The sequence below is a fragment of the Ahaetulla prasina genome, chromosome 2 (genome assembly GCF_028640845.1).
Source record: "Ahaetulla prasina isolate Xishuangbanna chromosome 2, ASM2864084v1, whole genome shotgun sequence".
Lineage (NCBI taxonomy): Eukaryota > Metazoa > Chordata > Lepidosauria > Squamata > Colubridae > Ahaetulla > Ahaetulla prasina.
Window position 1 is genome coordinate 142274329 of NC_080540.1, and position 15297 is coordinate 142289625.

The following is a 15297-nucleotide window of genomic DNA, read 5'->3' on the forward strand; positions in this document are numbered from 1 at the left end:
TCGGACAATAAAGAGGCAGGAGACCAGTGAGTGACAACAGCTCTTTAGTTTTTAGTGAACCCAGCAAAAGCATGCAGCAAAACCCCTCTTTATATACAGTTTTAGCTGAGGCTTCAACCAATCAGCAACGTGCTATTTCCCGCCCAAGTTTCCCTCCAAAACTCTTAAAGATACATTATATTCCTTCCCTCCCAGAACGCATTGTACCCATATTTACATAATTTTAGCATCTTATTTCTCTACGTAGTCACGCAAGTAGACAGGGCGTCTCCTAACCCTTTCGGACCTGCGCAATTCATTCTCTGGGAGTGAGTCGAGCTGGCCGGAGGGACTGTTAGTCCCTCCCAGCTCCTCCTCTAGGCCATCCGGCCCTGGATTATTGGCAGCGTCGTCCCTGCTGTCGTCAGGAGGAACCGGTTGGTGTCGCTGGACTTCGTCGGACCCAGATAAGTCCCGCGTTTTCCCCGGGTTTGAGTCAGCTGTGGATTCAAACATGTGGTAGTCAGGGTCTGCCTGATCTGTTTCTGGTTTACTTATTATTCGTCTCCTTATCTGGTCTATGTGGCGCTTCCAAACCCGGCCATCCTCCATGTCTACCAGATATGATTTGGGCCCGGTTATTTCACGGATTGTCCCTTTTAACCACGTTGGGCCCTCGCTATAATTGTGTGCCCACACTGGGTCGCCCACTGTCATTTCCCTCGTTTTACTGTGTGCCCCCTTGTACCCGTCTGGGGTATAGGTTGGGTTTAGGCGGTCTAATGGGCACCTGAGCTTCCTGCCCATCAATAGTTCCGCCGGGCTGCAGCCAGTTGTCACACAGGGGGTTCTGTGTTGGACGGCTAGGAAGGTATCTATTTTTGTTTGCCAATCGCCTGGCCTTATTCTGGATAATGCTTCTTTCGCGCTCCGAACGAAACGTTCTGCAAGTCCGTTCGTCGCCAGGTGGAAAGGCGCCGAGAGGACATGTCTGATGCCCTCCTCCGCCAAGTACCCCTCAAACTGGGTTGCCGTGAATTGCGGGCCGTTGTCGGAAACTAGGGTGTCGGGCAACCCATGGGTTACAAAAAGGTGTCTCAGGACTGAGATCACGGACTCGGCCGTCGTGGATCTCATGAGAATGATTTCTAGCCATTTGGAGTAGGCATCTACTACCACTAGAAAGGTTTGCCCGTGGAACGGGCCGGCAAAATCGATGTGAATCCTAGACCATGGGCCCTGGGGTTTCTCCCATTCTCGGATTGGGGCCGTAGGGGGTAGTGGCCTAGACTCCTGGCAGGCTTGGCATTTCCCTACCCTGTCGCTAATTTCCTTGTCCATCAATGGCCACCACACATAACTCCTCGCTAAACCCTTCATTCTCATGATTCCCGGGTGGCCTTCATGCAGAAGTTCTAATACGTTTTTCCGTAATTTCTCCGGGATCACCACCCTATCCCCCCATAACAGACACCCCCCTTGAACCGATAGCTCCTCTCGTTTCTTTACAAATTCCTTGAAACGCTCACCCGGCGCAGCGGGCCATCCCCTTTGTACCCAACCAATTACAGTCCTTATTGTAATGTCCTTGTAAGATGCCCTGGCCACTTCCTTGGATGTGACCGGACCCGAGTCCAAAGAATCAATTAGCAGGATGGGTGTCCCCGGGGTAGGGTCTTCGATGGTCTCCGGTAACGGGCATCTGCTCAGGGCGTCCGCATGCCCTAACTCCTTCCCCGGCCGGTGAAGCAATTTGTAAGAGTAGGCCGCTAGGAAGATAGTCCATCGGGTCAGTCTGGGTGAGAGAGCCACGGGCGTTGGGCGGTCGCCTGCCAATAGGCCTAGAAGGGGTCTATGGTCCGTGACTATCTCGAAGTCATGACCGAATACATATTCGTGAAATTTCTTTACCCCGGAGACTATAGCCAATGCTTCCCTATCTAGCTGACTATAATTCCTCTCGGCCGAGGACATTGTTCGGGAGTAATACGCTATAGGGGCTTCTGTCCCATTTGGCAATCTGTGGCTGAGCACAGCCCCCACCCCGTAGGGAGATGCATCACAAACTAGCACTAATGGCAACGTGCCATTGTATTGAATGAGGAGGCTATCACTGGATAGAAGGTTTTTTACTCCTTCGAATGCCTTAGCTTCCGCCTTCCCCCATGACCACACAGCTGTCTTCGCTAGTAATTTGTGTAGCGGTTCGGCTATTGTTGCCTTGTTCTTTAAGAATACCGCATAGAAGTTTACCAGGCCCAAGAATGCCTGTAACTCCGTTTTGTTTTGGGGAGCGGGGGCCTTCCTGATGGCCCGTACCTTGCTCTCAGTGGGGTGGATCCCTTCCCTGTCTATCCAGTAGCCCAGGAATTCTACGGATCCTACCCCGATCTGGCATTTGTTCAGCTTAACCTTAAGCCGGAAAATGCCCAAAACCTTTCTCAGCCTTACCCCCAATTCCTCTAAATTCTCAGCGGATACCAAGACATCGTCGAAGTAGGGCACCACCCCGGGTAGTCCCTGCAATAGCCGCTCCATTAGGTTCTGGAATAACCCAGGAGCCACGCTAACCCCAAACTGTATCCGAGTGCATTTAAAAGCACCCCGGTGCGTGACGATTGTTTGCGCTTCGGCTGTGCTGCTATCTACGGGTAACTGCTGATAGGCTTGGGCCAAATCTAGCTTGGCAAAAACCTGCCCTTGTCCTAACGAGTGCAGCAAGTGTTGCACTACTGGGACAGGGTATGCACTCTTCTGCAATGCTTTGTTAAGCGTTGCCTTGTAGTCAGCGCAAATCCGGACCGATCCGTCCGGTTTGACTGGGGTGACTATAGGTGTCTCAGGACTGAGATCACGGACTCGGCCGTCGTGGATCTCATGAGGATGATTTCTAGCCATTTGGAGTAGGCATCTACTACCACTAGAAAGGTTTGCCCGTGGAACGGGCCGGCAAAATCGATGTGAATCCTAGACCATGGGCCCTGGGGTTTCTCCCATTCTCGGATTGGGGCCGTAGGGGGTAGTGGCCTAGACTCCTGGCAGGCTTGGCATTTCCCTACCCTGTCGCTAATTTCCTTGTCCATCAATGGCCACCACACATAACTCCTCGCTAAACCCTTCATTCTCATGATTCCCGGGTGGCCTTCATGCAGAAGTTCTAATACATTTTTCCGTAATTTCTCCGGGATCACCACCCTATCCCCCCATAACAGACACCCCCCTTGAACCGATAGCTCCTCTCGTTTCTTTACAAATTCCTTGAAACGCTCGCCCGGCGCAGCGGGCCATCCCCTTTGTACCCAACCAATTACAGTCCTTATTGTAATGTCCTTGTAAGATGCCCTGGCCACTTCCTTGGATGTGACCGGACCCGAGTCCAAAGAGTCAATTAGCAGGATGGGTGTCCCCGGGGTAGGGTCTTCGATGGTCTCCGGTAACGGGCATCTGCTCAGGGCGTCCGCATGCCCTAACTCCTTCCCCGGCCGGTGAAGCAATTTGTAAGAGTAGGCCGCTAGGAAGATAGTCCATCGGGTCAGTCTGGGTGAGAGAGCCACGGGCGTTGGGCGGTCGCCTGCCAATAGGCCTAGAAGGGGTCTATGGTCCGTGACTATCTCGAAGTCACGACCGAATACATATTCGTGAAATTTCTTTACCCCGGAGACTATAGCCAATGCTTCCCTATCTAGCTGACTATAATTCCTCTTGGCCGAGGACATTGTTCGGGAGTAATACGCTATAGGGGCTTCTGTCCCATTTGGCAATCTGTGGCTGAGCACAGCCCCCACCCCGTAGGGAGATGCATCACAAACTAGCACTAATGGCAACGTGCCATTGTATTGAATGAGGAGGCTATCACTGGATAGAAGGTTTTTTACTCCTTCGAATGCCTTAGCTTCCGCCTTCCCCCATGACCACACAGCTGTCTTCGCTAGTAATTTGTGTAGCGGTTCGGCTATTGTTGCCTTGTTCTTTAAGAATACCGCATAGAAGTTTACCAGGCCCAAGAATGCCTGTAACTCCGTTTTGTTTTGGGGAGCGGGGGCCTTCCTGATGGCCCGTACCTTGCTCTCAGTGGGGTGGATCCCTTCCCTGTCTATCCAGTAGCCCAGGAATTCTACGGATCCTACCCCGATCTGGCATTTGTTCAGCTTAACCTTAAGCCGGAAAATGCCCAAAACCTTTCTCAGCCTTACCCCCAATTCCTCTAAATTCTCAGCGGATACCAAGACATCGTCGAAGTAGGGCACCACCCCGGGTAGTCCCTGCAATAGCCGCTCCATTAGGTTCTGGAATAACCCAGGAGCCACGCTAACCCCAAACTGTAGCCGGGTGCATTTAAAAGCACCCCGGTGCGTGACGATTGTTTGCGCTTCGGCTGTGCTGCTATCTACGGGTAACTGCTGATAGGCTTGGGCCAAATCTAGCTTGGCGAAAACCTGCCCTTGTCCTAACGAGTGCAGCAAGTGTTGCACTACTGGGACAGGGTATGCACTCTTCTGCAATGCTTTGTTAAGCGTTGCCTTGTAGTCAGCGCAAATCCGGACCGATCCGTCCGGTTTGACTGGGGTGACTATGGGTGTCTCCCATTTCGCATGGTCAACGGGCACTAGTATCCCCTGGCTTACTAGCTTCTCCAACTCCTGGTCGATCTTGGGCTTTAGGGCAAAGGGAACCCTCCTAGCTTTCAACCGGATAACTTGTGGGTCTAGGTTAAAGGAAATAGGGGTCCCCTCGTACTTGCCCAGGCAGTCTTTGAAAACATCCTTGAACTCCTTCATAAGTTCATGTTTGAGGCCGACCTCATTCCTGTAGACCCCGGTCACTCCCATGCCCAAAGCTCGGAACCAGTCCAGTCCCAACAAACTTGGTAAGGTTCCGTCAACTATGGTGATTGGCAGGGTTTTCCTGAACTGTCCATACTTGACTTGGACGGACGTTACCCCTCGAACAGGGATCCGATTCCCTTGGTAGTCCTGCACCCGCAGCTTCTGGGCTTGCAGCTTTTGCTTCGCGATGGCCGGCAAGTCTCTCACGAGGGTGTCCCAGGACATAATCGTGATCGATGAGCCGGTGTCCACTTCCATTTGGCACGGCACCCCTTCAATGTATGTCCTGGTAAAAATCTTTTCCTCTAGTTTCGTTGACGCGTGACCCACTCTCACGGCAGTCTGGTTTAACTTCGCGCCCTTTTTGAATGGACCAATCCCGGGCCGCTTCGCTGCTCCCGCGCTCTGATTGGTTGGTTTGAATTTTTGGTGGGAAGGTTGGGGGGCTCAGCAGGCCTGCGCTAGGTGGCCTTTCTTTTCGCACCGCCGGCAAACCGCGTCCTTAAACTTGCAGTGTTGTCGTTGGTGTTGGCCCCCGCAACTCACGCATTCGCTCCGGTCCTCTCTCTCCGGCCTCCCGGTGTGGAAAACCTCATCCTTTTCCTCACCCTCCGATTTGGCCTGGACTTCCTCATTGTGAACCGGGGTTGTTTTCGCTCCAGCCCCTGGCGCGTTCGGCATTTGCAGGGTCTCCGCCGCTTTGGTGGACATCTTGTGAGCCCTGGCCTCGTCCAAGGCTATTGCCAACGTCAGGTTGCTTCTAGACAGCAGCCGCCGTCGCAGTCGGATGTCCCTGACCCCACAAATGAGCTGGTCGAGCAAGGCGTCTTCCAAATCTCTGTCCTCACAATGGTTCGCGGCTTTTCTCAACGCCGCCATGTACACACTAATCGATTCACCCTCGCGCTGTACCCGCTGTCGCAACTCGAACCGTTGGACGAACTTTGAGGGTGTCGGTGCGTAGTGTGCTCGAAGTGCTGTTTGTAGAGTTTGCCACGGTACCGACTGTACCGGTGTTGGCTCTGAAAGCGACTCTGCGGTGTCGAAAACCTCCGGACCGCAGTGGCTTAGGAAGTACGCTCGCTTCCGATTGTCCGAGACTCCCTGGAGCTCGTTCGCTTCGAGGAAGCACTTGAAACGAGCCATGTACGACCCCCATTTCTCCTTGGCTGGGTCAAATGGCGCTGGCGGTGTGTAGCTGGACATCGCTGCTTTCCGCCCCTTACTGACTGGGTTCGAAAATTCCTGGTTACTTCAGCTCTTTCGTGCGATCTCGCTGCCTCGAGATCCCACCTTCGTCGCCAATGTTAGATTCGGACAATAAAGAGGCAGGAGACCAGTGAGTGACAACAGCTCTTTTGTCGTGTCCCACTCCTCCGCTGACGGCCGGGTCAGGGAAATCCGAATCAGGCTTGCCTCTGCAGCTCTGCCCAAAGTCCTAGCAAAGTCCTCAGAGCAGGCAGGAGACCAGTAAGTGACTTCAGCAAGATAAGTTCGACTTTTGCCTGACTCAGAGACTGCCAGAAAGCAGATCCTTTATATAGGCCATGGGGTGTGGCTCCATGACTCAGCACTCATTAAGGCCTGCCCCTCCCTTCCTTCTGTTGCCTCCGCCTATCCAGCCTTCTGATGCGAGGGTCACACCAATCAGCAGCTGTTGGGAATAAACCCTCCTCAGGCTCACATGCTGTGGAGGAGGGGGAGGGGTCTAGCTGCTCCGTTTGCCTGGGCATGGAGTCAGGGCTGGGGCCGGGAGATGCTCCTTCTTCTGCAGTTTGTGTGGGCATGGAGCCAGGACTTGGGCCGGGAGGCATACATTCCTCAGTGTTCGGGAGCAGGTAAGAAGGCCCCGGCTGCTCTGAGGGCGGGCAAGACACAACATCTTTAGTTTATAGTGAACCCAGCAAAAGCATGCAGCAAAACCCCTCTTTATATACAGTTTTAGCTGAGGCTTCAACCAATCAGCAACGTGCTATTTCCCGCCCAAGTTTCCCTCCAAAACTCTTAAAGATACATTACACCAACTGAAAAAGCTTCTTGGATGAGAAGCAAAACATCTTCAGAGAAAAAAACAGAAAGTCCAGTTCCTCTTGAAAAAGCACCTTTGGGACTCTTCTTAAAAACTTCCAGTGTTGGAATATTCACAACTTCTAGAGGCAAATCGTTCCACTGATTAAATGTTGTAACTATCAGGAAATTACTCCTTAGTTCTAGGTTGCTTCTTTCTTTGGTTAGTTTCCACCCATTGCCTTCAGGTGCTTTGGAGAATAGCTTTCTCCATATCTGAGTTGCAGAAACCCAGATGACTACCAAATGGCAGAAAATTGATTTATTATGATTATTATTATTTCTGTGCAGCAGGTTACCTGGGTTTTTAAAGATCTGGTATAGATCTGGTAATCCTGGATTATTTTTAGAATCATTTATCATTTGTGGTGCCAATATAACAAACTGAGGACAAGCTTGTTGATGGCTGGATGACTCTAGAAAATTCTGTATGGTATTATCTGCGAAACTGGCTATTCTTTTTCCTTCCACAATTTCAGGAGCTATAAATTTCTTGAATAATAAGGTAAGGTAAAGGTTCCCCTCGCACATACGTGCTAGTCATTCCCGACACTAGGGGGTGATGCTCATCTCCACTTCAAAGCTGAGGAACCAAAGATGTCTTCATGGTCATGTGGCTGTCATGACTCAATGCCAAAGGCACACAGAATGCTGTTACCTTCCCACCAAAGGTGATCCCTATTTTTCTACTGGTATTTTTTACCTGCTTTCGAACTGCTAGTTTGGGAGAAGCTGGGACAAGGAACGGGAGCTCACCCCATTACATGGCACTAGGGATTTGAACCGCCGAACTGCCCACCTTTCAATCGACAAGCTCAGTGTCTTAGCCCCTGAGCCACCGTGTCCCCGTGAGTAATGAGTAGAAGAAAAACAGAGCATTTGTTTTCTTAGTAATATTTTGATTACATTTTATAAGCCAATAGTGAGGAAGGAGGAGTTCAAAAGAAGGATTTCTTATCAGAAGTTGTGGCTGCTCCATCACTGGAGGTTTTTAAGAAGAAATTAGAAGTCATTTGTTTGAAACGGTATAAGGTCTCCTAGTTGAGCAAGGGGTTAGACTTAAAACAACTCCCAGGTCCCTTCCAACTCTGTTAATCTGTTGTTGTTGTTTTCCTAGAAACTACTGCAGAATTTTAATTGCAATCAGTCCTTTCTGTTTCTGTTGTTTAATTCTGTTTGAGAAGGCTGCATAGTTTCTCTTTTATAAAGAAATGTAGTCAATGCAACTCACATTCGAAGAGGCAGTGCTATATCACTGTAGAAGCAATGCTGTTACCATAGGTTTGAATATGCCCCTACATTGATTGATTGCTTCATTCATTCATTCATTCATTCATTCATTCATTCATTAGTATATCAAATTTATATGAATTTTGATCACATGATCATGAGGATGCTGCAATGGTCAGAAGTATGAAAAAACAGTCATAAGGCACTTTTTGCGCTGTCATTGTAACTTCCAACAGTCACTAAAGGAATGGTTGGAAGTTGAGGACTACCTCTATGCATGATGCAAACAAAATGAAGTAAATGTAAAGAAATCATTATGGATCTGTATGAAGAATCTCTTTTGGGCATGAGAATCAGAAGATCTCTCTAAGGGGAGAAGAACACATTTTTTGCAAGTCACATTATGGCAAGCATAGTATCATCTCCCTACTTCTGGCTCTAAAATTCTGATCTAGATCAACTTATGGTAGCTTTCTTATTTTTCCAGAAGCTAAGTAGGGTGTTACAGAGGAAGTTAATGGGTGTATGAGGTGGAGCACAAAGTCAATTATTATTATTTATTTTCTGCCTATCTCACTGTAGGGCTGCCCTAGGTGGCTTACAACAATAAAAAGGAAGAAAATGAAAAGAACAGAAGTAAAATAATAGAAGTCTGTAGAGATTCTCAGTCATCCAGGTCATGGTTGTCCCAAAGGTACTTTTTCAGGAAGCAACTGAGAAGTCTTAATGATTAGCACTACTCAGCTGACCTTGAGGACACAGATAAACCTCCAAATTCTTCAACAACCCTCTAAAGCATGGGTGTAAAACTCGCTATGTCTCATTGCCATCACATGACCTTTTTTTCCCATCGTGGAGCTGGGGTGGGCTTCGCTTGCACATGACACATCCGGCCTGCAGGCTGCTAGTTTAACACCCCTGCTCTAAAACAATGTAAATGACCAGCTGTCTGCAAGGAATATAAATCCTTCCATTCCCCACCATCCAGTCAGAGCTGAAGAAACTTCTTGGGTGAGAAGCGAAATGTCTTCAAAGAAAAACAAATAGATTTCACAGAAGATAATGTTGAAAAGGCCCTTTGCAAACTGAAACCATCTCTATCTATTGGACCTGATGGTCTATGCGTATATTTCTTAAAAAAGATTTCCACTAATATAGCAGAACCCCTAAGTATAATCTTTGAAAAATCTTTCAGGACCAGCTCCCTTCCTACGGTCACTAGCCATGGTCATCCCTGTCTTCAAAAAAAGAGTCCCCAGCCTAGTTGAAAATTACAGACCAATTTCTTTATGCTGCGTCACCTGCAAAGTAATGGAATCAATCATCAACCAATCCCTCACCCTCCACCTAGAAACAAACAACCTACTCTCTAATAAACAATTTGGTTTCAGAAAAAAAATTATCCTGTAATTTACAACTTCTGCACTGCAAAAACATATGGACTACAAATCTTGATCAGGGCAAAGCAATAGATGCAATTTACTTAGACTTCTGTAAAGCTTTTGACTCTGTGGTACATGACAAACTTCTTCTAAAACTAAAATCCTACGGCATCTCCAGACCCCTCCATAATTGGATAACAGCATTCCTGTCAAACAGACAACAAATGGTCAAAATAGGCAGTGCCCTATCAAATCATGCTCCTGTCAATAGCGGTGTCCCCCAAGGCAGTGTTCTAGGACCAACACTCTTCATATTATACATTAACGACCTCTGTGACCATATTATAAGTATTTGTGTTCTCTTTGCTGATAATGTTAAACTATTTAACACTACCAACAATATGGCTACCCTTCAAAAAGACCTTGACTTTGTGTCGGAATGGTCAAAAACTTGGCAACTCCAAATCTCAACAAGCAAATGCTCTGACTTATACATTGGAAAAAAGAATCTGAACACTAAATACAAGCTTGGTGGACATTACCTTGTAGATGACCCCCACCCCATTAAAGACTTTGGAGTTTTCATATCAAATGATCTAAATGCCAAAGCCCACTGCAAATACATTGCAAAAAAGGCTTTAAGAGTTGTAAACTTAATCTTGTGTAGCTTCTTTCTTCAGAAAGATTACACTACTAACCAGAGCATATAAAACATTTGCTAGACCAATTCTTGAATACAGCTCTCCTGTCTGTAACCCACACCTCATTTCTGACATAAATACAATTGAGTGTGTCCAGAAATTTTTACAAGAAGAGTTCTCCACTCCTCTGTTTACAACAAAATACCTTATGCTACCAGACTTGAAATCCTGGGTTTAGAAAATTTAGAACGCCGCCGCCTTCAACATGACATGAGTTTAACTCATAGAATCATCTGTTAAAATGTTCCTTCCTGTTGAAGACTACTTCAGCTTCAATCGCAACAATACACAAGCACACAATAGATTTAAGCTTAATGTGAACCGTTCCAATCTTGATTGCAGAAAATATGACTTCAGTAATAGAGTTGTTAATGCCTGGAATGCACTACCTGACTCTGTAGTCTCTTCCCAAAATCCCCAAAGCTTTAACCAAAGACTATCTACTATTGACCTTACCCCATTCCTAAGAGGTCTGTAAGAGGCATGCATAAGAGCACCAGCATGCCTACCGTTCCTGTCCTAATGTTCCCTTTGATTGTATCCAATTTGTATAGTTATTTCATGCTTATACTTATATATACTGTTGTGACAAATAAATAAATAAAAATAAATAAGTAAAAAAAACAAAAACAAGACAGTCCAGTTGCCTCCTGAAAAAGCACCTGTGGGATAAAATAATAGAACCCATAAAATAAAGAATAAAAAAAAACACAACCAGAATACTTCAATATGATAACCAAAACAGATGGGCAGGTGGAGACTAGAGAGGAAGCGGGTGAGTTGGAGTCTGCCATCAGTCCAGCAGCCAGATTGATACTCCCCCATTTGGTCCCCAGGCCAACTGGCAGAGTCAGGTCTTCAGGGTCTTGCAGAAGATTAGGAAGGTGGAGGCAGATCTTCCCTAGAGGGTAGGGCAAAAGTCAGGCACTGTGGCAGGGAAGTCTCAAATTGACTCCTTCTTTAGCGTTTCAAACCATCACCAAGAAAGCATCAGCCATTCGAGGTAGGCCAGGTCAGGAACCAGACTCCAGAAGTATTTTAAGAAAGCTGCTTTATTGCTGTAAGGAATAATGACAGTTTCTCTCTGCCACCTGTCATATCAAACAGAGCTAAACACAGAGCTCTCTGTAAAGGCAAATCCAAGCAGTTGTGCACTGACCTAAGAAATTCTACAGATAGTCCTTATGGTGACTGTAATTGAGACTGGCAATCTGGTTGTTAAGTGAAATGATCACTAAGTGAAACTGTGCTTATGAACTTGCTTTAGCTTTCCTTGGCTTTACACAACGGATGTAAATGTGGACAACGGTTGTAAAGGTACTTCATCACCGTTGTAACTGCAAACAGTTGCTAAAGTAGGCAGTCTTTGAATGAAGACTACTTGTGTTATATGGCAGTGGTCCAAGCCGCCTTGAGTCGCCATGTGCAAATAGGTGGCACTATAAATTTTCTAAAAGAAGTGAATGAATGAATGAATGAATTTTCAAGCAGTTTGACCCTTTATAGAACTGGTTTCTGGGTTACTTTTGTTGTTTGTTATTTGTTTGTTTGTGGCCACTCATCTCCTATGAGCAGGGGTGCGTTCTACTTACCTTTACTACCGGTTCGTAATGGGAGCATGCACGTGCTGATGACATCCAGGTCAGTGGGCGGAGCCTCTTGCCGGTTTTACTATTGGTTCTTGTGAACCAGTCCAAACCAGGGGCAACCCACCACTGCCTATGAGGCAACTCTGCACAGCTTATAACAACATTAGGATACTTTGTTATCCTAATGTCTATTTTGAATTGTACACAATACTTAAGGGCTCCAAGGGGAGAATTTATTTCTTTATTTCCTGGACATATATATTGATTGGATAATAAATGCCTTCTGTGAGTGGCATATATACCAATCCAATAATAATTAAAATAGGACATCAAATACAAAAGAAAAAAATCAAAATGATGAGAAGCAAAAAAATATAAATTACAACCCATCACACTGAGGAAAAACTAACCCAATCACCTCTTATTGCAGAAGTAACAATTTTTCACCTCAGGAAAAAAACAAAGGACAAACCTGAAAAAAATCTGGAAAAGATTCCTAAGGAATTAATGTATGTTTTATAACTCTGTTTATAAAGGAAAAGTCAAGAACAAAACCAAGAAAAGCTACAAAAATGCATGTTCTAATACACATCTAAAACCGAACAATATATGTTTACATTTATTGTAAAAAAGCAATTCAATTTCCATACGTTTCACATGAATATGAAAGATTGTGCATTAAGCGATACCATTTGTATGGTAAAAATTAAATGAGCTAAATAAAGGACAAAAGTGAGTTTTTGAAAAATAAATAAATCTAAAGGACAGCTTTCTGAAATAAAGGGCTGCCCTGTAGGATGTATGATCAATATAGCTACATATAAAGTTGGCTATAATTATTTCAAGACAAAATAATGTAATGCATATGTGTTTTTATACCCCCATCTCCCTCCCTCTCTCCCTCCCTCGTGTGTGTGTGTGTGTGTGTGTGTGTGTGTGTATATATTTGGGGATATTGTTTGCATCAATATGTCTTATAATAACTTGGCATAAACTGAGTTTTAGTATCTTAGGTGAATAAGACTGAAAGCTAAAAATAAGATGATTTCAAAGTGTACTGAATGCTTTTGTTCAATATAGTTCAAAATTTTATCGCTTAATTTTTCTCCTATAATCACAAAAAGATTTTCTCATTGTCTTTTGTGGCTTTTTTTTTTTGAAAAAATTACCATCCCAGGGTATTAATACCTTAGTAGCCTTTCATCCAAATATACCCCCAATCCGATTAGCTTTCTAGACCCCGTATTAAAAGAAATGACAAACCCTATGAAAGCTCACCTCTCATTACATACTCCCAGCAATATTGGCTAGAGATGAGATGACAGCCAAAACAGAAACAAAGAACACATATTTTTTTTTAAAAAATGGCTCAAAATTTGTCAAAACATCATTTCTGTTCATAATAAAGCTTTTGGAAAGTACTTTCAAAACTTGTTTTTAGTATTAAATGGAGTTTAGATGTAAGTTATTAATATGGTGACTTGGCACCAGTTTTAGGCATAAAAGTACACTTTTTTTTGGGGGGGGGAGGTATACCATATTTAGATGTTAATGGAGAGCTCCCCTTTCAGTCTCGCCCGGCTCTTGAGAACAGCCTGCAGCAAATCACTCACAGGTACCCTCTGTCTGGCATCGCTGATATTATTTCAACATAAACATTTTCCTCACTGCCAGATTCACTAATGGGGAGAGGGGATGGCCCATCCACCACATGTTAAGTAGGTGGTGCCAGTACATGTTTTGCTATAATGCACTTTTGTATGGTAGGTGCAGGACTCAATATTCCTTCTTCTTCTTTTTTTTTTCATCCTTTTAGTGCTGAGAGGCATCTACTGGCTTTTAGGTTTGCATCTAGTATATGGAAGTCCACCTCTTTTCCAAATATTGCTTTGTTGTTGTTAGTTGCAAAGTCATGTCCGACCCATTGCAACCCCATGGACAACGTTCCTCCAGGTCTTCCTGTCCTCTACCATCCTCTGGAGTCTATTTAAGCCAGGAGTAGTCAACCTTTTTATACCTACCGCCCACTTTTGTATCTCTGTTAGTAGTAAAATTTTCTAATGCCCACTGGTTCCACAGTAATGCTCTGTGTATCATTGTCTGCGCATGCCTCTCACACTTAGTGGATTGGGTTGGGGGGGGGCGCCGGCTACCAGCTCTGCTTGTCTGTTACAGCTGGGTGATGTGGGGGGAGATGCACAAGCTATTCTGGGACGAGGCTCTTTTGCTTGCGGTCACACTATAGCGCCATTTAGTTTCACTTACGTAATGTGAACTAAAGTTATGCGCGGGCGATACAAATAGTATATTTTCGGAAATTTAAATTGTCACCGGGAATTTTATGAAAACCTAATGAAAATGTTTTTCAATAATGCTATGAAATTTTTTTAAAAAGTCAGTTAAATTTTAAAAAAGGAAAGTGCTTCAGTATCGGACAAAAACCCTACTGCCTACCATGAAAGCTGGAACGCTGACTAATGGGCGGTAGGGACCAGGTTGACTACCACTGATTTAAGCTCACACCTACTGCTTCAGTGACTCCATCCAGCCACCTCATTCTCTGTCGTCCCGTTCTTCTTTTGCCTTCAATCTTGCTGCCAATCTTTCCCAGCATTAGGCTCTTCTCCAGTGAGTCCTTCCTTCTCATTAGGTGGCCAAAGTATTTCAGTTTCATCTTCATATCTTCATATTCAAATATTGCTGATCTTGTATTATTTTAGGGTATAGATAATCCTGGACTTGCAAACTAGTGATCCCTGGGAATAGGAAGAGAATGGGCCTTTTAGTATGTCATTGTTCTGAAAACCTCAGTGGTAATTGAGTATCAGTAGCTACTCGTGCTGCATGTTGCTTTTGGCTGTAAAAAAAAGTACAATGATGACAGACACCATCCTCTAAAAGCAGCAGGGTGAGCGAAGCCCTCATTTTCATGGGCACCCTTTCGAACAGTGGTCGCCAACTGGTGGTCCGTGGACCACTGGTGGTCCGCAAGAAAATTTTAGTGGTCCCCTGAAAAATTATTTGCATTTTTTATATTGCACTAAATCAGGGGTCCTCAAACTATGGCCCCTGGACTGGATCCATGCAATGAACGCTTGTGTTGCTGCAGAGAGTCTCCCCCTTCAGGGTCTTTTTGTGTGGGATGGGGTCTGCTTCAGCCTCCTGGTGTGGGGCTTTGGGTGAAGGCTGGAAGGAAGTGCTGCTGCTGGCGAAGAGTCAGAGGGCCTTGTTCTAGTTCTTGTTCTGCATCATGGCCTAGAACTGGCTGACCATCTCAGCCCGCTGAGCCTCCAGGCACCGGTACCTGGCCTTGCACTCCTGCAGGTCTTTCCTCTACTTGGAAAGCCTATGCTCCTAGTCCTCAGTGAGGTGCTTCTGCTGAGCCTCCTTCTCGGTCAATTTGAACTGAGCCAGCTGTTTTGCCAATTCTTTCTCATGGTGGCTGCTTAGCTCCAGCAACTGCTTCCTGTTGGGGCCCTAAGGAGCCTGTCCAGGCAGGGAAGGAGTGGGTAGGAGGGGAGGG

At 45.8% G+C, this 15297-nt stretch overlaps 1 protein-coding gene across 1 annotated transcript; it reads right to left on the reverse strand.

Annotated features, from left to right (window-relative positions):
* Positions 1–888: 888 nt before the first annotated feature.
* On the reverse strand, positions 889–7235 carry LOC131190580 (uncharacterized protein K02A2.6-like; the record flags this gene model as incomplete). The annotated part of the gene is made up of 3 exons (XM_058167919.1): positions 7172–7235; positions 4194–4684; positions 889–2349 (listed from the first exon to the last, which is right to left on the reverse strand). Coding segments are annotated over exons 1-3 (2016 nt in total), but the record flags the coding sequence as incomplete, so codon positions are not given.
* Between the last annotated feature and the right edge of the window lie 8062 nt (positions 7236–15297).